The sequence below is a fragment of the Rhinolophus sinicus genome, chromosome 10, assembly GCF_057876585.1.
Source record: "Rhinolophus sinicus isolate RSI-liver-muscle chromosome 10, RSI-T2T, whole genome shotgun sequence".
In the NCBI taxonomy this organism is placed as follows: domain Eukaryota; kingdom Metazoa; phylum Chordata; class Mammalia; order Chiroptera; family Rhinolophidae; genus Rhinolophus; species Rhinolophus sinicus.
In genome coordinates, this window is record NC_142510.1 from 63,169 (window position 1) to 83,433 (window position 20,265).

The window sequence follows — 20,265 nt, forward strand, 5'->3', positions numbered from 1 at the left end:
GTGTGAGGACCTGCAGGGACAGACAGGCTTGCGCTGGAGCTGGGACGAGGGGAAGGGACTGGACCGTGTGGTCGTCAGCAGGAGCTCCCTGCAGGTCACGGATGGGGGCTGTGAGGGGGGCAGGCTGAGGCCTCCAGCAGGAACAGCAAACCACGGCGGGCTCAGATGTCACCTCCTGGGGACTTTTCTGCCTCTCAGCATCCTCGTGTCCGGGCAGTCCAGGGAGAAAGAAGCCGTGGGGTGTTGGCCTCCACCATCACAGGCTCTGCTGTCCCGCGTTCAGGCTGCTGGACAGACAGCAGCGCCAGGGTGTGACGAAGCGTTACCCCCCCCCCCCATTTATTTATTTCCAGGCGGCGCTCCGGTGGAGAAGCTGGAGGACTTCATCAGCAACATTAACAGTGTGTTGGAGTCCTTGTACATTGAGATAAAGAAAGGAGTTACTGAAGATGACGGGAGACCCATTTATGCGCTAGTAAGTCCAAGACAGAGCCTTCTGGTGGCATTTGTGAGGAACAGGGACTGGGACGAGGGCTCTGAGAGCAGGGACACACCCAGCGGACAGGCCGCCCTGACCCAGCCCCCCTCCCACGCTGCCACGGCCCCTGGCCTGCAGTCTGCTGCCCTCTGCCCTTCCTGGGTCAGGCGATCGGAAGCCGCGCCTGAACTCTGGCCCTCACCGCCCCACGGAGCCCCCACCCAGGCCTGGCAGCTCGCACTTGGCTTTGTTTGGATGACAGTTCTCTACAAATGTGCAATGTTAGGGTCCAAGGGGTGAAATGCTTTTCATTTGGAACAAGACACATCTGGGGAAAGAAAATGTGTGGGCAGAAGGATGGAGACACACTTGGGGCCTCAGATCCTCCCTCCCAGGTAGCGAGGGAGGGTACACAGAGGGGGAGAAGCTGACAAGCCCCGTCCTTGGCAGGGGAGCTGCCTTAGGCCGATCAAAGCGACTCCTACCAGTCAGGCCGCACCGAGGGGCTCCAGCCCAGGGTTCCCAAACTCTGTTCTGGGGAAAAAGGGCTGCAGAGTCAACTCACCACAGAGATGCCGACTGAAACGGTCAATCTGGTTTCTTCCCGGCCTGACTTCTAGTGCTCTGTGTCCGTGAAGCTCCATCAGCATGCACACACTTTTCCCAGATTTATCTGAGTTTGGGAAATATTGTGCAACTTTAGGGGTTCTCAAATCTCTGAGAATTAGATGTGTTGTCTGAGCTGAAGATTTAAGTCTGTAACGTAAGACTGGTTACAAATGCACCCCCGCCGCCCACAGTGACCGGACACAGGTGCTCAGGGATTGACAGGTGGGCGGGAGGGGGGCGCCAACAAGTGCAGTAAGTGACAGGGAGGCCGAGCCTGAACGCCGTGCTGACTGGTTTTTTAGGTGAATCTCGCAACGACTCCCATTTCAAAAATGGCCTCAGACTTTGCAGAGAACGAACTGGACCTGTTTCGAAAGGCTGTAAGTGGAGAAACCCCATCAGTGAGCTTCCTACGGGAGACTGTTGTCGTCATCATTAGAAATGGGAACTACAGGGTTACAGGGTCACCATTGCTGCCTGAGAAAGCCCTGTGCAGGGGACGCTGCCGAGCGTCGGCCTCCCCTGGAAAGCACAGCCGCTCTGTGATCAGTGGGGAGGGTGCCGTGGTTGCCTGGGGAACAGGCTGGACCAGGTTGGAACCCTGACTGCGTGAGCGGCGGGTCTCTAGGGCGTGTGGTGCAGTGAAAGCAGCCTCGCTGCCGGGGATGCACTGTGCTTTGGGATGGGATGGCAGCAGGAGCATCACCTGGGAGCTGGCAAGGGAGGCCATGTCCCATCCCCAGCCAGGCTCTCGAACCCAAGGCTGGGCTTCAGCAGGTGCCCACTGCTCCATTAGCACATTTACTATGCCTGCCTTGCTTCGGAGCTATTGACTCAGCCCTCGCCCACCTGGCTGACACCTGGCTAGGATGGTGGCGCTCAGCCCGGGGTGCACTGGGCCGGTGACAGTGCTTCCGACCCTCAGCCTCTGAGGACAGTCCTGGGTCATTGCTTTCTCAGGCTCTCTGGGGACGGTGTTACAGGAATGGCTGTTGAGTCGGGACTGAGCATGTTATGGCCTTTGTTACGTGATCATGTCTTCCTGAAGGGTCCTACAGCACACAGCGTGCCTGTGGCGTGACAGGTGTCTCCCCCACCCGCTGCCAGGATTGGCAGCATTGCTTAAAGTGTGTGTTTGCCAGTAGACAAACATGATGTTCTTTCTCGCAGTTGGAACTGATCGTTGACTCGGAAACTGGCTTTGCCTCTTCCACAAATATTCTGAACCTGGTTGACCAACTGAAAGGCAAGAAGATGAGGAAGAAGGACGCTGAGCACGTGCTGCAGAAGTTTGTCCAAAACAAGTGGCTGATTGAGGTACTTGGTCTCATGCTCACCCCAGCTCGGCTCACTTTCAGAAGGACCAACAGTGTTTTCAAAGCCATGTCATAGCCAGCTGATGTCCACTGAGCCTTTCAGTATCCACGGTGGCCCTGTGAGGAGGCTTTGAAGCCTCCTCTTGTCACCTGGGGTGTCCAGTGGCAGAGCCCAGGGTTGCACTGGGTTTGTGGGCCCTGGATCCGAACCCCGATCCACAGGCCGCAAAGCAGTGCAGTGGGCAGCACAGCCCTAACATGAGACCTGGGCCCGACGTGGTCCAGTAACCTGGAGTCTACGGTAAGGAAGGAGCAGCGTCCACCTCGGGGTGAAGGGTGGGCAAGTGGTGTGTATCAAGTGCCTGGCCCTGGGCTCCCAAAGGAACTGCCTTGGTTATCACGGTTAGCGCTGTCACCATGGGGCGCAGACAAGCGTTTGGAGAGGAGTGTGGATAGTCGTGAAAGGACGCGAGCTTCTAGTTACCCCACGTCTGCTTCTACTGACGGGCGGGACAGGTGTTCTGGTCTATTCCACAGGACACCCAGTTTCTGGGCTCAAATCCTGTAAACTTAACGGTGCTGCCCCCAGAGCCCTGAGTCTGCAGGACTTGTCAGGCCGCGCAGACCGGCCGGAGGCTGCTGCTTGTGGATGACGCGCTCTTCACTTCCTTTGCGGCGAGAGTGTGCGTCTGGTTTTTCAAGTCAGTGCTCTGAGTTACTGATCTCTAAGGCGATGGGCTGGCCCTGGCAGTCAGAATGGAAGTGGTCACTTCCTGAGGTACTTCCTGAAGGGAGGAAGATGGTGGAGAGGTCACAGGTGGCAGGAGCTCCCCGTGAGAGCCAGGCTCTCTGGGCGTGTTGGTGCATGTCACAGCCTTGGGTCGTCCCAGCTGCCCTGGGATGGTGGAGAGCCCTTAGCTCTGTTCTCAGCTTCGCGGTCTGGGAACACTATCAAGTGACAGGCCATGTTCAGGCCCCAGGTCAGGGACTGCAGCTCCCACCCGTCGCTTTGTCACAGCTCTTCTTCCTCCCTGGGGTGGATTTGGCAACACGGGAATGTTCTTGGGCTACTCGGGCCAGAACTGACCACACTCAGTCCTCAGGCCACCGCTTCCTCACAGTATAACTTGTCGCACCTGTGGGCACTCGGTGAGCGCTGGACGGGTCACTGGGCAGGTGGGTGCCGTTCTAGAGGGTTAGAATTCATTTAAAAGTTACCAAAAAATGATACAAGAGAGACGGATTTTCATAAACACTTTGAATCCTCCATTACCTCGGCCGCAAGAACTAGGACACCCCTGCACCCTGCTCCGGGCTGCGAGTCACCACACGTGTGCAGCTCTCGCTGGCAGGAGCACGTAACAGTTGAATTGGTGTGTGCCCACCTTTATCGGCGGGCTCGCCCTGTGCCCCAGGCCTTTGCTGCTCAGAGAAGCTGGGTGATGGGGGCAATGACGCGCCTCTGGGGTCTGCTGGACTTGAGCTTTGGGCCCAGGGTCCTATCCTCTCTGCTCCTCCATTTCCTTTCATGTCTTTGCCCAAGTCCCCTGCTGGAGGCTCTCTGAGGGGCCAGCATGCACACTAGCTGGCTGGGGCGGCCAGGCCAATGCACCTCTCTGGGCCTTGGGCAGTGGGATGGCAGAGGGGATGGGATCGAGCAGGGAAGGGTCTGGCGTGACAGTGGCCTGAGTTTGTGGCTCCCACTGTGTCCCTGCAGAAGGAGGGGGACTTCACCCTGCACAGCCGGGCCATCCTGGAGATGGAGCAGTACATCCGGGAGACGCACCCTGACGCCATGAAGGTCTGCAACATATGCCACAGCCTTCTCATCCAGGTAACATGTGAGTCGTCCCTGCTGCAGCCCTGGACCACCCAGTGCAGCCCCCCCCCCCGCCACCCCTTACCACCCTGCTGCAGCCCCTCGGCCCAGGAGAGGAGATCTTTCTCCCCAGGCTGACCCTGCTCCTTCGGCAGCTGTGTGCTGGCCACTGTGGCATTGTGGGGCATTCAGTTTCCTTCTCTGTAACGCTTACTGACTGTCCCCAACTGCTCTCCATCCGGTCTGCACCTACAGCCTTGATGCCTGGTGACCCATCCTTTGGCTGAGTTCCTGGGACAAACTGCAATGGTTTTCAGACTTTGGGACCACATTGCCCAGGTGCATTCTGAAAGTTGTGGCCCTCCTCTCACCTGTCCAAGTTTCAGGCTGGCCTTGCCACTATGCTGGGCCGGCCAGTGACCACTGCTGTGCTATGGCCTTGAGTCTTGAGCTTCTTCCACCCGCGTTCGTTTGTCCGAGTTGTTTATGACACCTGGACTAAGGGCTTGGGGTTATTTTCATTGTTAATCTGTGGCCTGGAAGACAAACATACACCAAATGCTGGACAGGTTCTGGACGGCTCTGAGCACCTTTCTTGTTCCAGGGTCAAAGCTGTGACACCTGTGGCATCAGGATGCATTTGCCTTGTGTGGCCAAGTACTTCCAATCCAGTTCAGAGCCGCGCTGCCCCAACTGTAATGACTACTGGCCCCACGAGATACCAGGTTGGTGTCCCCAAGGCCCTCGCCGGAGCTCCGGGACTGTGGGCGGAGCCAGCTGGCAGGACTGAGCACAGTACCCGAGCCCCACGTGCCCAAAGCGTCTGTGCCGGGTGGGACGTGGGGGCCACCAGGCTTTCTCCCGGGCCACTGTCGGGGTTGCGTAGGCCCTGTCACAGCTCCCTCAGGTCAGGCCCCTCCTTTCCTTGCAGGCTGGGCATGGGGGTCAGTGAGGAGTTAGGGACATAGAAAAGGATGCTTGGCACTGGAATGCAACTGTGGCACAAGCTGTGGTCAGTGCAGCCAACCCTGCCATTCAGTGCCCCCGGCCTCTTCTCTGTGCAGAAGTCTTTGACCCTGAGAAGCACCGGGAGGCTGCCGTCTCTAAGCCGAGCAAAAAGCCCTCGCGGTCCAGGCAGCACTAGCTGGCGCTGCCACAGCCCGTGAGGAAGACGGGCGTCCACGTCCATGTCTCAGGAAGCACCTCCTTACTAGCAGGACGAAATAAAACTCACTGAGGACTCACTGCAGCTCCCCATCTGTGCCCTGCGCCATCTGTCCTGCGCTGTCTGTCCTGTGCCCGTCTCTCTTGCGCCACCTGTCCTGTGACATCTGTCCTGCACCTGTCTGTCCTGTGCCGTCTGTCCTGAGTTCATCTGGTTGGGGTTCATGTTATGGATGTTTCCCTTTCCTGGAGGACACTGGTCACGGAACCGGTACTAGAGCGCCTGCATCTGTCCAGTCCCAGCCAGGGCGGCTCACTGTCCTTGATTGGCATGGCTTTGCCTTCAGTCTCCAGCCTTGGTTGCTTGTCCCACCAACAGTGGCCAGACGGAGCTGACTTGAGCAAGCCTTGGCCTTGACCTCTCCAACTTGCCACAGACTGAACCCTTTTCTGGCCCATGATGCAACTGGCCTGAATGGGTTGAAGCTGGCAAGATGGGCTGGCGCTGTGCTCTCCTTACTGGGCCCTCCTGTCCCTGCTTGGTCAAGGGCAGCCCTGCCCATCAGGGGCCCCAGCCAGGAGTTGGCCTACATACCTTTTCCTTACTGGCCACCTTCCTCACACCTGTTACCACACGTGTGGTACACCTCTCAGATGGCCCTCAGCCCCACCGCTGCTGCCCTGGGCTGGGTCCCTCCCCCACACCAGCTCCTCACCCCTTACCCCCCTTACCCTGAACCAGCTCCAAGCTGCCCACATGTCCAGGCTTTTCCACCAGTGACCTTCTCACGATGTTGGTCAGCCCGGTGTGCCCTGCTGGCTACTGCTGGTGGGTGCATGAGTCACGAGCCAAGGACGAGCCCCCAGTGCATCTCAGGGCCTGTCCCTTCTCCACTAGTCAGTGATGCAGCCTCCCTCCCTTCCAGTCAGCCTGCTCCTCCCGAGTCACTCGCTGCCCCCCCCACCCGCACTCCACACTCTTAACACCTGCAGCTCCCAGTCCCCGTCTCCCTGCACTTTCTGGGTCACCATACTTGCCCATTGTAATTCCCTGTCACTTTTCCAGCCCCGTATCAGTCATGACAGAAAAGCCAACCCCAATTGGCTGGAACAAGGAAGGACTTGGCCAGAGGGGCTCCTTCAGGAGAGGCTTGACCTGGTGGTTCCAGCATCATCAGCAGGCATCCGTGTGTGTCTCTGCTGGGGTCCGACAGGGCGGTCTCTCCCAGGATTCCAGCTCCTTCTGCCTGGTGGTGATGTGGCCGCCCATGCCTACCCCATATTCACTTAGCAGCACACAGCTTCTGATCTGGATGCTGGCGGGGAATGGGGTGGGACGGTCCCCGTGGTGTTCGCACATGGCTGAAGCTGAGGCAGGGGCTCTCTGAATACTGGATGCTGGTGCCACAGTGGGAGTGGACTGCAGATGGGAACATCGAGGACAGCTTACCTGCTGGGCCACTCTCCCCCAGGGAGAAGGCCAAGCTGTACAAGGGGAAAGAAGGAACCATGGCCACGCCAACAGGAGGGAAGCCTGGGCTCCCCTGCAGCACCTTTCGCACTGAGCCCATGGGTCTGCCTGGCTCTTTGCTTAAACTAGTCTGAGCTGGGCAGCCTGGACTCTTCCTGTGCCACCTCCCATTCCACCCTGGGGCTGTCTCTACCTCCAGGCCCTCTCTCCGCCTCCTTGGCAGTTCCTGTGTGTCGTTCCAGACCCTCCTCTGTGTGACCATCGCAAGGCTCCCACCAGCCGCTAGAATGGTGACTGCTCCCTGTGGACATCCTGTTGTCACAGCAGTCCTGTGGGACTGACACTGTCTCCAGGTGGTGTCGGAGTTGAGGTAAATTATAGGTCACCCAGCTAGTTTCACACAGTTGCTTGTTGTGGACACCCCTGCGCCCCACACACCCGGTGACCAGAAGTGCTTCTAGCATTCCCAGAATACAGTGTGTAGTGAAGCGGTAAACACTTTCTTGAGGTTTATTAGCTTTAAAATCTCCTTTACGATAGGTTTGGAACAGGTTACGCTTTTCCTACTGGTCACTGGTGTGATGAGTGTTGTCCAACCGAGACAACACTGCAGAAATGTCACTGGGGTAGTTGAAGTGCCAGCTTTTGGGACACGCCCGTCTTCCGTCTGGGGAGAGACTTAGAGGTCAAAAGAAACACGCTTATGGGAATCCTGAAGCCTGAGCCTCTCTCGAGAGCAGTGGCCCCTGGGGGCTGGAGATTGTGGGGCGCGAGGGGGCTTCTAGGTGCTGCAGTGCTTTTCTTGCTTTAGGAACAAGCTCAGAAGATCCATACAGTCCTGTGCTGGCGGGTGACGCCTCCGCACAGACCACAGAAAGCTGCGCAGCAGAGGTCAGCTGTCCAGGGGACGATAGGGACCCTCCTGTGACCACGGCCACACTGTCTCCAGAGATGGCAGTGTGGCCGTGAAAAAGAAGTATGATGATCACTATGGTTAAGATAGTGGCAATGTCCAAGGTCTAGAACCCTCTGTGGTGACAGGAACACGTGCCTCAACACCAGGGCCAACCGCAGCCCAGGCTGCTGCAGATGCTCCAGCACTGCAGGCCACAGGACACCTAGGGCTATGACCACCAGAAGCTGACCGAGAAGCTCAAGTCCAGGGCGCGCACGTAGTGCCAGCACTTCGCTGGTATGAACAGGACCTCTCCAGGACACAGCACGCAGGACAGGAACGGGGCCTCAGCAAACCTGGGGAACCGCTCCAAGTCAGGGCTCTCCACGTCGACCTGGAGAGGGCACAGGGCTCACCTGTCCGGTCTCCACACGGACCCAGGTAGGTTGGGAGGGAAGCTGCGATGCCACCCTGGGTCCCGCCTACCCACCTGGCTCGTGTTGTGAAGAAGGTGCGTACTATGAGGGTATAAGGCCTCTGACTCCCGCGGAGAGTACAGCCGGATGTACTTCCTCCCGATCACCTGGGAAGACAGTGACCCCGTTGGTCGGTCGGCCGATTGGTGGCCTCATCGCCCACTGCCCCCCCTCCACGTGTTATTCCGCATGCGGTGTGCTGCACCCCATTGGCCTATCACCACCACACGCACCTGGGGTTCCAGTGCGTTCTCCAGACACATCACACGTCCATAAATTTGCTCCTGTAGCCAACAGCAATTAAGCACTGGGCTGTGGCAGCCACCCTCAGAAGTGGTTTGTCATCAGCCCGTGACAGGCAAGGACATGGGTTGCCTGGGTTCACAAAGCTGACAGGTGATGGAGCCAGTATCCCCTTGGGCAATCTGCCTCTGTGGATTGGTTTGCTTGGCTGGAAGCTTGCTCTCAGTTGTAAACCCTCTGCTTAGGAAAAGCCAGGTGGCTTTACAAGGTGCCCCTCCCTCATCCGAGTCCCAGGACAGCCCCACAGTGACTGAGGAGCCAGCCTCACAGGGAGACGGGTCTGAAGGTGGGCACTCACTGCATCCTGTCCTGACACCCAGCCCGATGGGGAGGGGGTGTGCTCTGCTGTGACTCCAACCTGAGCTAGGAAGTTCTGCTGGGGGTCCTGGTGAAGTGGGGACACAGTGCCTGGGGGCCCAAACCAGGCATTGATGGTGATGTCCTCGTCCTCCCCGTCACCGAGGCAACAGTAGTCGGGGACGCTGATGTCCTGCTTCAGCTCTGGGATCTGTGGGTGTCAGAGCAGATGTGGAAGGTTAGGCCATGCTTGTGGGACTCACCAGCCCAGAATTCATCTGTCTGACGGAAGGGCCACATACATGCAGTCCTCCCATGTGACAACATAACTGTCCACGTGCTGGGACACAGGAATGTAAAAATATGTTACCAAGGAAAAGCTGTAATTTCAGTTCCCGGTTTCCATGTCCCACAAATTTTTTGTTGTTGTTTCCGTTTTTGTTTTTTTTTTAAATTATTGGGTTGACAGTAAAGTTACATAGATTTCAGGTGTACAATTCTGTAATACATTATATCTCACATTCTGTGTTCACTGACCCAGAGTCAGTTCTATTTCCATGACCATATATTAGACCCCGTTAACCCGCTTCTGGAGCTCTCCTGTCCCCTATGATTTTTGTCCTTTATTTTGTTTATGTGATGTATCACATTGATGGGTTTGTGCCCCTGGGATGAACCCCAGTTGGTCGTGATGACTAATCCTTTTAATGCACTGTTGCATTCAATATGCTAGAATTTTGTTTAGGATTTTTGCATCTCTATTCATCAGAGATATTGGTCTGTAGGTTTTTTTTTTGTATAAAAATGTATAGTCTGATGTTTTACGATGAAGTGCTCTATATATGTCAATTATGTCCATTTCATCTAATGTGTCATTTAGGGCTGCTATTTCTTTCTTTATTTTCTGTTTGGATGATCTATCCATAGCTGTCAATGATGTATTTAGGTTCCCTACTGTTATTGTGTTTTGGTTAATTTCTTCCTTTAGTTCTGTTAGTAGTTGCTTGGTATATTTCGGTGCTCCCTAATTGAGGGCATAAATATTGATGACTATTTTGTCTTCTTGTTGTATACTCCCCTTTATCATTATGAAATGTCCATCTTTGTTTCGTTACCCTTTTTATCCAGAAGTCTGTTTCATCTGATACCAGTATCGCTACAGCTGATTTTCTCTGGATACCATTTGCTTGGAGTGTCAATTTCTACCCTTTGACTTTGAGTCTGTGTTTGTCCTTGTAGCTGAGATGTGTCTCTTGGAGACAGCATACGGCTGGGTTTAGTTTTTTGATCCAATCTGATAACTCTGTGACTTTTTATTGGTGAGTTCAGTTCATTTACATTTAGGGTGATCATTGATATGTGAGGATTTCCTATCATTGTATCTTTAGTTTTCTGGTAAGACTGTGTCTCCATTGTTTCTTTGCCTTTTTGTTGTCTGTTATTTGTGTGTGGTGGTATCCTATGATTTCTCCCTCTGTTTCTTCTTTTATTACGTTATATGTTTCCGTTCTGGATTTTTTTTTTTAACAGATTTTATTGGGGAAGGGGAACAGGACTTTATTGGGGAACAGTGTGTACTTCGGGGACTTTTCCAAGTCAAGTTGTTGTCCTTTCAATCTTAGTTGTGAAGGGCGTAGCTCTGCTCCAGGTCCAGTTGAAGTTGTTAATTGCAGGGGGCGCAGCTCACCATCCCTTGCGGGAGTCGAACTGGCAACCTTGTGGTTGAGAGGACGCACTCCAACCCACTGAGCCATCTGGTGGCCTCACCTGCTCTCCAGGTGACCACTGGCAATGCTCAGGGCGCCTCCCTGCTCAGCGCAGGGAGTAGGCCAGTGGGTGAACGAGGCTGCTACAGCCTTTCTTGCCCTTTGGGGTCAGAGCCCAGGAGGAAGGGAGGGGAGGGTAGAGGGTGGAGGACAGAGAAGTATGGTATCAGACTTACCTGGTCAAAGAGCTGGTGCTGGGCCAGGTAACCGATGTCCTTTGGCTAATCCACCAGAGAAAAAACAGTGGCAAAACAGAAAGCCCGTTAGTGCTAATGACACCCTCCACATGGTCTTGCCCTAGCCCCTCCTGTAAGGCTCAGTTGGGGTGCAGTGGTGGGACGCTGGGGAGTCAGCTTTGGCCTAAGGGCTCCAAGGCTGAAAGTGTTGACATAAGGAAGGTTCCTGCAGGATTCCCCGAGACTCTGTCTTTCCACTGCCTCCTCCATCGTTCCTCTTTCCGACAAATATTATTGAGAGTTTACAAAAATGCCCGACCCTGTGCTAAGCACTGGGCAGGGCCAGATGTGACATGACCGCAGCCGTCCCAGACATCCTGGTGCAGAGGACACAACCTGTGATGGTGACTGAGTGCTGCTGAGCACACGGTGCTTACAGTTTCATGTGTTTTACTCTTGCAAGGGCTCTGTGAAGTCGGTGCTAGTAACCTCCGACTAACCACAACCAACTCTAACCTATCAAAAGTCAGAGCTCTAAGGACCCGAGAGGGTAAGTAAGCAGCTCAGAACACACAGCCAACAAAGGCCAGTGTAGCCTCAGTGCTTCTTTGTCTGAATCTGAAGCCCCTTCTGCCCAGAATGCACACTGCCCTTGCTGAGGCCTTTCTCTGGGCACTAGGCTTCTCCCCAGCAGAGGGAGTTGGCATAGTGCTTGCCAGCAGGTTCACCGACAAGCAGAGGTGGACATGGCAGCATGGTGTGCCTCTAGTCCACGGCCCCCTTGTCCAGGCCTGCAGGTGACAGAACTGAGCAGATGGGGGCAGGGGAGGAATGCAGGAGAAGCAGGAAAGACGACCGTGAGCACCGATGGAGGAGGATGTACATTTAGGAGGGTGATGAGGAGGGGGGCACTCTGGGTGGTCCCTCAGAAGTTCAGCTACAATACTGAAAAGGCCAGTGGAAGAAGTGGTTAGCCCCCATGGTTACCGGCCTGGATGCATAACCAGTCCCATGAGAGCTGTACTGTGTCTGCGCCTGCGGCTGCCTGGGGAGTGGGCCGCGAGGGGCGTGGAAGACATGCAAAGCTTTCCTAGTGCTGAAGTCTCACAGATGCGGGTCTATGCACCCACTCACAGGCTCCCCTCCTTCCCAGCCAACAGGGATGGTCCAGGCAGATAACCTGCAACCTCTGCCCCCGCGGCTGGGACAGGAAGAACGCCTGCCCGGAATGCTGACTCTCTGAAGTGACAGAATGCTGCAGGTGCTGTGGGAACAGCCTGGAGCCGCAGAAGGCTGGGCGCAGTGATATGCGACTCACAGTTGCACCACGAGTGTACACCCAGGATACAAGGACGTGTCCACGTGGAATCTCGTACAAGAATGTCCACAGCAGCACTAGTCTCAGTCGCCAGGCGTGCACACGCTCAGGTGGCCATCCACTGTTGCACGGTAAGCAAAACGTGCCGTGCACACATGGCAGTGTCATTCGGCCGTGAAAGGTCCAAGTCCTAGCACCCACTACAACGTGGATGGACCTCAGCACATGACGCTCAGTGAGAAGCCAGACACAGGAGGCCACAGTGTGTGACTCCATTCATATGACATGTCCAGACAGGCCCATCCACAGATAGGAAACAGGTCAGTGGTTGCCTGGGGCGGGCGGCCATGGGGATGGGGATGGCTAGTAACTAGGATGAAGTTCCTTCTGGAGTCATGAAAATGCGCAGCATGACACAGTGATGATGGGGGCACAATCTCAGAATCCACTCAAAACCATGGAAATATACGACAAAAAGGTATTTGGAATGGGTCTAACCTGCCTGCCCAGCAGCCTGCCCTCCTCACTCTGGCCAGCCTGCCGACCAAAAGACTGACCTCTCCAAAACCCTCCAGTGCGACAACGCATGGTTCTGTGCCCAAACGGGTGTTGTCACCTTGAGTGTCAGGAGATAGGATGCAGGGACGTACCTCACCCAGGATGTACTTGCTGATGAACTCACTGACTGTCATCAGTCTCTGGGACCACTCCTCGTCTGTGTACCTGGAGCCAAGTTCCACGGGGACGGTGCGGCAGCCAGCGATTTCCTGGATATACTGCACACTGTTAGAAAACACGGGTCGTCACTGTCACCACTACTGCTCACGCTTGCGGGACCCTGTGGTCAACGTGCATCACATTGGTCCCCACTCATCACTAGGTGGTCACCTGCCCACCTGGTGCTGTGCACTTCGCAAGCAGTGACAGAGCTGCCAGTTCTCATTGGTGGCTCTCCTTCCTGCTTGCCAAGAGCCATCCAATTGTGTCTTTGCGCGCCTGTCACTAAGCTCAGTAAATGGCTGACAGTAGAGTGATGGTGAGGTGCCTGGGGTTTGGACTCTGGTGGCCTGGCACTGACCAGGGGGTCCTCGGCAAGTGAACCCATCTGAGCCCTTGTTTCCCATTTGCAAAGTGGGGGTTATGACTGTCCCATGGGAACCAGGAAGGATAAAGACAAAGAAAACACGGCAGCGCCTGTCTTGGCACCTGGCACGCAGTGACACACACTGCTGGGACACTTGCTGGGAGGACGGCTCTTGTGGTCAGTGTCAATGGGAACCACCCCTCCCCAAAACCACCACAGGACAGGCCAACTCAGCCACCCTCCTTCGACACCGCACAGCCATAGCACTGTGGCCACTCGCCAGCTGCCCATCCTGACCTCCCTGTTTGAGGACAGCACCCCGAGGGCCCAGACGCCCACGGAGGGGAAGGCGGCTGTCTATTAGTCCCACTGGTAAGCCTTGGGGACAAGAAACTCCAGACTCCTGGAGACCCAGCAAAGTTGCTTAAGACATGCTACTGGGCCACCGCTGGAACCCTCCCAGGGATGGCAGTGACGTTTTTACATATCACTGTGTTTACTTGGGGATGATGGGACAAGCGGTGCAGGGAGCCTTTGGGGACACTAAGATGAGAAGGTGAGCCTCGTGGCCCTCAGCAGCCACCCACCTCCACTTCTTCATGCACGGCCAATGGTTGGCCACACCTTCCAAGATCACAGGTCTCTCTGGAACCAAATGATGCTCCCTGAAATACTGCAGGGATGGGCAGTGAAGCCGGGGGACCGCTCTTTCTGAACTCATGTCTGGAACAGAAACGTGTTCTTTCCTGGCTTTCTGTTCAAAAACAAAATGAGAAGATGGCAAGCACTGCAGACAGAATTGAAGGCATTAGCGTCAGTGCTAGGCGAGCCGAGGGTGTCGTTACTCCCATTATAGTTAGTTAGCATGGTTGTTACTACTGTGGCTACTACCACTGCTTGCTTCTCCTGACAGCAAGATGCTTTTTCTTTGACCAGTTCACTTATCATATTTCTTAAATTACAAAATAATATGCTGCTGCATAGAAATTCTGCAAGAGAAGAAAACTTCCTTCCAAACCCCACCATCTAACAGAACATTTTTTGTCATGACCGTGTGTTCCTTTCACACCTTTCCAGACACATCCCTGACCCACGGGTAGTGACAGTGACAAAGAGTTGGCAACTCCGCCTCTTCCATCCAGCAACTTATGTCAAACAGTTGCCTGCTGCACTCTGAGTTACTCAGCCAACTCCCAGCTGAGGGACCTGCACAAGCTGCTGTTTCTGGGCTTGTTTCCCTTCTGTTGAACTACCGGGAGATCAGAGCTCACAGGAAAAGTATCCAGTCTGACCGACTGGCCTGGGTCAGCTCCCGCAGCCCCACTGCTGGGACCCAAACTGGTTCTCAGTGTTCGCAGCTGCGGCAGTGGCAGGCAGTGCACCTGGCGGCGTACCTGCCTGTTCCCTTCTGTCACGACCCCTCATCAGAGACTACCCTACGTGAAGCTGTCTCCCCCACCGTTCCTACCACCCGAGAATACATATTTTTGCAGCCTCACTAGACTGGAAGCTCCAGGGTGACGGTCTGGGCCCTCCTGCACTGTCACTTCAGCGCCTGGCACACCTGGGCCACTGCTGGTGATCAATCAAGCTGCTGAGCAAACACCCTCCTGCAGCCAGGGGAACAGAGGGGGCACAGAGGGGCTCACAGGCAGTGATGGCAACATGGGAACCTGAACTCAGCATCCTGGCTCCAGAGCCTGAGCTCTCAGCCCTTCAGCTACCTGCACTGCCCAACACCAACCACCCCACGGGCAGCACCCTGGGCCTAGTCACATCCATGTGCCCTCAGGAAAGCATAGCCTGGGGAAGGGCACAGGCATCTGTCCTTTGATCTACGTTTGCCCTGCCCTCTGGAAGGTCAACCAACACACCGTGTCCTTAGCTCCAAGGCATTATATAAAAGGTTGATAGATAATTTCATAGCCAAGAATGGTTGCCTCGCTCTTTTTGCATTTTCTTACATTAGAGAGTAGGTCACACATTTACCCACGTTTGATAGACCTATTTCCTCCTCATGAACAGATGTGAGCTAGCGTGAGGCCTGTGTGTTAGCCGTGGACGTGTGCCTTCTCAGTGAGCCATGCTCAGTGTCTTAGGGTACTGTCCTTTGGCACGTGTGCTTAAATACCAGGAGGGACGCGTGCCGGGATCGAAAGGGAGGACTGACCAGCTGGCCAAGGAAAACTGCATGAGATGGGCTAGCTGGCTGCAGCAATCACCTGCACACTCCCCTTGGGCTGTTTCTCTCAAGCCACAAAGCTTCCACCCTCTCTCCAGAAAGGTGCTGCTGCTGCAGACGCTGGAAGGAAAAATGTGGATCAAAACAGATGGAACTACTCATTTCCATGCCAACAGAAGATGCTGTTTTTACCCAGACAGGTCAGCACGCTGAGGCCTCACCCAAGGGAGAACTCACTTGTCACCTCTAGGAAGACAGGGCTGTGGGGTGGTGTCAGGTGTGGCCACTGCCAACCCACCTTTATGCTGTGCTGCTCCTGGGCTGGGGCTGGGCCGGGCCTTTTCCCAGAGAGGTACTTCTGTAGGATGGCAGCAACTTTAATGAGGATGTCCTCAAGGATGGCCGCCCCCATCAGCAGGCCCATGTCACAGACTTTCAGGGCGGCGAGCACAGGGGCAGCCTCCCCAGGAGCCGCACACAGACACAGGACTTTCAGAAGGCAGCCAAAGGTGTAAACCCGACGCCAGTCTTTGTCCACCTCCTGCCAGGCTCCGGTGTTGAGCTTCTCCCAGGAGTAGTCACAGATGGCCTCGCTGGCCTCCAGACACTCGCTCACCCTGCCCCCATAGAAGAGGTCGGTGGCTTGCTTCAGCAGCGTCACTACACTCCTGTCCACTCTCTCGCTGAGGTCCAGCTTCATTTCTTCTTTAGTGCGGGGCAGGAGTGCCCTCAGGGCGTCCCGGAGAGAGACTTTTCCTGCCAGCTCAGTCTGATGGGTGCTGGTGGAAGAGGAAAGAAAATGTTACAGCAAAACAGTATGATGTGCACCTGAATACACACAGCTGGGAATTTTTATAAAATAAAACGGGGGCAAGCTAGATCTGTGATGACATCCAGCGGCCAAAAAGTCAACCAGTGAGATTTTATTTTAAAAAAATAATAAAAATAAATAAATATTATATATATATATATATATATATATATATATATATATAGAGAGAGAGAGAGAGAGAGAGAGAGAGACTACACATATACACATACACTTGGTCCCCTGTAAGTTCCCACAGCTTCCTGTACTTGTCCTTTGTAACACACACCTCATCTATGATGGTTCTTCAACAGAGGCCTTCTCTGTTAGGCATAAACTTTGTGAGGGCAGGGCCCCCATCTGTCTGGGGTCACCTCTGTATCTTCAGGGTCTGGCCCAATACCAGGTATGCAGTGTGATGAGTATTTGTTCAGAGAGGAACGTGTGGTTCTTCTCTGGAATGCCTCCCATGTCCCTCCTCTCTGGCAAACTCCTATCCAACCTTTAGGGCCCACCTTAATGATCCCCTATGTGGAGCCTACCACAAATATGGGCTTACATGTCTGTCTCTCAAATACCAGGGCAAGAACATGTCTCATTTCTCTCCATTTTCTGAGAACCTGTTACAAGCAGTGTCGTTCACAGTAGGCACTTAACTAAGGTTATTGAACGCATGAGAGCTTAACTTCTCAGGAAGAAACCTAGAGATACATAAAAACTATTCAGAAGGGAACCCATCATACTTGATGCCATTGGTGGCACTAACCTGGGCATTATATATGGATGGCAGGCCAGTCCTTAGGCAGAAATATTAATATAAAATAAGTTCTGCTCTCAATTATGATTCTATATAGTATTTAATGACTGGACAAGTCAAACAGGTTACTCCAGGCAAATCGAGACCTATGGTCCACCTAATTACAGGACATAAAAAAGTCTGAGTGGTCTTACACTCTCACTTTAAAGTCAGTCTCCTAGAGCTCGATAGGTATTGTCCTTAAAATGCCTGTTATTGATCACGGAAGGCTTTTTTAAAAGGCGGTGAGGGTGGCGATGTCAGGTATAGAGACAGCCCTGTGGTCTTGTGTCCTGCTGTAAAAGGACCTTTCACAGTGCCATGTGATAGCTTTCAGGGGACAACCTGGCACCAGCTGCACAAAACAGCTTTTCTCAGGGGCCTGTGTCTCGACCTCTCACGAAAGTATGTTTGTTGGACAGTCTTGCAAAGGGGGTCAGACAAAGGTAGTATGAGCTACCCTCTCAGTACCTTCTGTTTTGGCTTTAAAAGCAGCCTACTGTGAACTTCATCAAAGCCTTTTTACTGGTCACTTTAGACACAAAGGTGCCAAGTCTGGGCTGTACATACAGCCCAGATGGATTCAGGTCCTGACTTCATAAACTCACCCTCCTGGCGAGCGCACCTGTGAGGCGGCCTTGGGTTAGCTGTTAGTGAACAGCCCAAGTGGGTTCCTTCTGGGTGTCAGATAAAGCCGCCTGGGAAGCCAGCAGCCATCCCACAATTCTCTTACATTCTCTTTACAGATCTAAAGCACCCTCCAGCGTGGTGTTTACATTGGTTGGGCAAAACGGCTTCGTCCGAGGGAGACCGGTGGGCCGTCTCAAACAGCCCGAGAGCCCCGCGGAGCCCCAGGCTGACCTGGAACTGCCATTCTCGGAGCCGCTGGTCAAGAGACGCCTTCCAGGCCGGCTTCCAGGATAGGTCGCCTCTGCCGGCTTTGTGCGAGAGGCTGCCCCGGTAGTTTTACAAGCTGTTCAATTCTCACACTGCCTCACAGAAACCGCGGAGATGAGAGCTCTGCAAACACCGTCCAGAGAGCTGAACTCACCGGCACAGGGCACCGGTCGCGGTGGCCTCAACACCCGGCCTTGAGCGTGGCGGTGACCCCTGAGCACGCTGACCTACCTGCGCTGCATCCGGAGGAGCACACCGCGTGCCGACGGTCAGCGTGAATTCCCGCCGAGTGTGCGAGTCCTGTCCTTAGGCAGCCAACGCGCGGCCCCACCGGCTCCCTCCGGGCTGCCCTTGCCCACACCGCGCTCCACCCCGAGGCCTCACACCGCTTCCCTCCCCGGCGCCTCCCTGGGGGCTTCCTTTCCGGCGGCCCACATTAGGAATCCGATGGCTGAAGCGTTTGCTGTCGGCATAAGTCCAGGCTGATGACAAAGGCCGATCGGCCCGGGATTGACAGCCGGCAGCTACCTGCCAGGAGAAACGGAAAGGCCGCGCAGGAACGCTCGGGTTGCAATTAACGCGACGGCCAACAACTGCGCAGGCGCACGACAGCCTTGGCCGCACGCATGCGCAAGACGACATGCTGGCATAAAAGCACTACGCATGCGCAAGGCCTTCCTCCTGCCGCCGCAGCGCGCGAAGTCGGGAGCGGCTGAGCGGCGTTCTCAGAGCGCGTGCGCCGGCTCCTTCCAAGGCGCCGCGGGACGCTGTCCTTTCGTGCTTCGCGTGTCATCGCGACGCCCGCGCTGTCCTCCCCTCGGTGTCTAGGACGTGAGAGAAGCCCGCGCTCTCGAGTTGCTCAAACTAACCTCCCTCGCGTTTGCGCCGCGTCGAGTCGCACGGGGCTGGGGACGAGTAGCCCCTTCGGTGCGAACACCCCTGCCCTCTCCTTCCCGGAGCAGCAGACGCTTGCACAAGGAGTTACAGAGGGTAAAGAGAAAATTATTCATGACAGTCGTAAAAGACGGAGAGGCCGACTATTCAGGGATCTACTGCAGTGGGGGGTGTGACCGGCAGACAGGTGGGGCCAAGGCGAGGTTTGTCGCGTAGGAGCCGGGCCGGAGTCAGCGGATGGAAAATGCTAAGAGGAAACAGCAGGAGTTACGGGGACTCTGCTGAAGGCAGACGGTCATCAGACACCGAGGGGGGGTTTGCTAAACTGACCCTGCAGGGTTCTTGCTGCAACTGCCTAAGCAGGAGAGCCTGGTTAGCGTTAGGCCGAGGAGCGAGTTTGTCACTGGAACTTTCTGGGCCCCGTGGAGTCCTCAGTGTTCTTTAATTCTCTCAACAACCTGCGAGGTGGAGATTCTTGTGTCGTATCTACAGACTCTGAGTCCCAGGCTTGCTTGAGGCCAACTCAACAGAGGGGTGGATTCTCGCTCCTAGCACCCGAGAAAACACGAAAAACTCAACCTTTGCCCTCAAGGATTTCAGAGTTAAGTAAGATGAACAAATATTCATTGAGCATTTACTACACACCTGGCACGTACAACGCACTGTATAATGTTAAAAGCGTGGATAACTGTTACCATAATTATCATCCCCCAGTTGAGTGGTGATGTTGGTGAATTTTACCTGAGCCCTGTTTTCCTGGAAAACAGTGAGGGATAAAGGAATTCTCCTCCCCCTTTTGTGTCCCAGTAAACAGCTCACTGCCGAGAATCACCCTTCCCTTGTGTGACTTACATACATCATGGATGCCCCCTTCGTTACCTATGAAAATGCCAGTCACAGATTCTTCCCATTCTTTGCCTAATTGATGATTAGATGAACTGCTTGTCCCCACTAATCAATCAGAGCAAAATGCTTGTTAACCAAACTTTGGTTAAATTCTCTACTTCCTCCAGGCCCCTGCATCTTGGGCCACCCACAGCCTGAGCCAGCAGACAGCCCCTCCTGAGAATAGGCTGGCCTCAGGGTCAAACACTCATTGCTGTCTTGTTGCCACCCTTTCATTCCACTTCCCAGTTCTTTTGAGCCTTGTGTTGTTCTTGCTCTAAAAGACAAAGACATTGTTGCCTGGCCCCTAAGACGCTTGCAGACCTTAGGTCACAGCATTCTCTCTATTGCAGTATCCCCATCTCCCTTGCAATCATCCTTTCACATGAAAGTCTGCTCATACTAACTCCAGTTTTGTTTTTTATTTGGTAGTGGATGGGCAGAGACTGCCCTGCGGTGGTATTTGGCCTCTAGGAGCCCGGCAGGCCCCACGCAGGACCCCCCTCTTGATTCTCTTCCGCAATGATATGGAGCGGCTTCTGGCCTTTCGCAGTGAGTAGGGGTGCTGCCAGCCAGGCGGAGACAAACCTCTTTTGCCAGCTTGTTTGCATTTTCAAAACTGGCTTGTTGA

General features: G+C 54.7%; 2 protein-coding genes across 13 annotated transcripts in view; one reads left to right on the plus strand and one right to left on the minus strand.

Moving 5' to 3' along the window:
• Positions 1-20,265, plus strand: part of LOC109438481 (NSE1 component of SMC5/6 complex) — a 151,269-nt gene that overhangs the window by 10,345 nt on the left and 120,659 nt on the right. For 4 of the 6 annotated variants that reach the window (XM_019718389.3, XM_019718390.3, XM_088801144.1 and 1 more), the window contains 6 exons: positions 354-475; positions 1,390-1,467; positions 2,258-2,404; positions 4,121-4,237; positions 4,827-4,947; positions 5,287-5,471. In XM_019718389.3, coding sequence (XP_019573948.2) covers positions 354-475; positions 1,390-1,467; positions 2,258-2,404; positions 4,121-4,237; positions 4,827-4,947; positions 5,287-5,366 — 665 coding nt within the window. In that variant the 3' untranslated portion in view covers positions 5,367-5,471. Of the gene's footprint in view, positions 1-353; positions 476-1,389; positions 1,468-2,257; positions 2,405-4,120; positions 4,238-4,826; positions 4,948-5,261; positions 5,472-7,056; positions 7,228-11,923; positions 12,220-17,704; positions 20,187-20,265 lie in introns of those variants that run through there. The other 2 variants (XR_016022481.1, XM_019718392.3) reach the window with 2 other exon arrangements.
• On the minus strand, positions 7,354-18,226 carry KDM8 (lysine demethylase 8 (putative)). Of its 7 annotated transcripts, none has more exons than XM_074322846.2 (9): positions 18,087-18,226; positions 15,653-16,133; positions 13,760-13,926; positions 12,739-12,871; positions 10,771-10,815; positions 8,890-9,039; positions 8,462-8,512; positions 8,243-8,335; positions 7,354-8,108 (listed from the first exon to the last, which is right to left on the minus strand). In XM_074322846.2, the coding sequence occupies exons 1-9, from the start codon at positions 18,095-18,097 to the stop codon at positions 8,100-8,102; spliced, it is 1,140 nt and encodes a 379-aa protein (XP_074178947.2). In that variant the 5' UTR covers positions 18,098-18,226; the 3' UTR covers positions 7,354-8,099. The 7 variants fall into 7 exon arrangements, with proteins under 7 accessions (XP_074178947.2, XP_074178945.2, XP_074178946.2 ...); XM_074322844.2 differs by having other exon boundaries at positions 7,354-8,146; XM_074322845.2 differs by lacking the exon at positions 18,087-18,226 and adding an exon at positions 17,820-17,957 and having other exon boundaries at positions 7,354-8,146.

Excerpts from the sequence above, each read along its gene's own strand:
- KDM8 (XM_074322844.2), bottom strand. Across the intron at positions 10,816-12,738 it reads GCAAGTACATCCTGGGTGAG|CCAAAGGACATCGGTTACCT; the intron begins GTACGTCCCTGC and ends CTGGTGGATTAG. Across the intron at positions 8,147-8,242 it reads TTCTTCACAACACGAGCCAG|GTCGACGTGGAGAGCCCTGA; the intron begins GTGGGTAGGCGG and ends TGCCCTCTCCAG.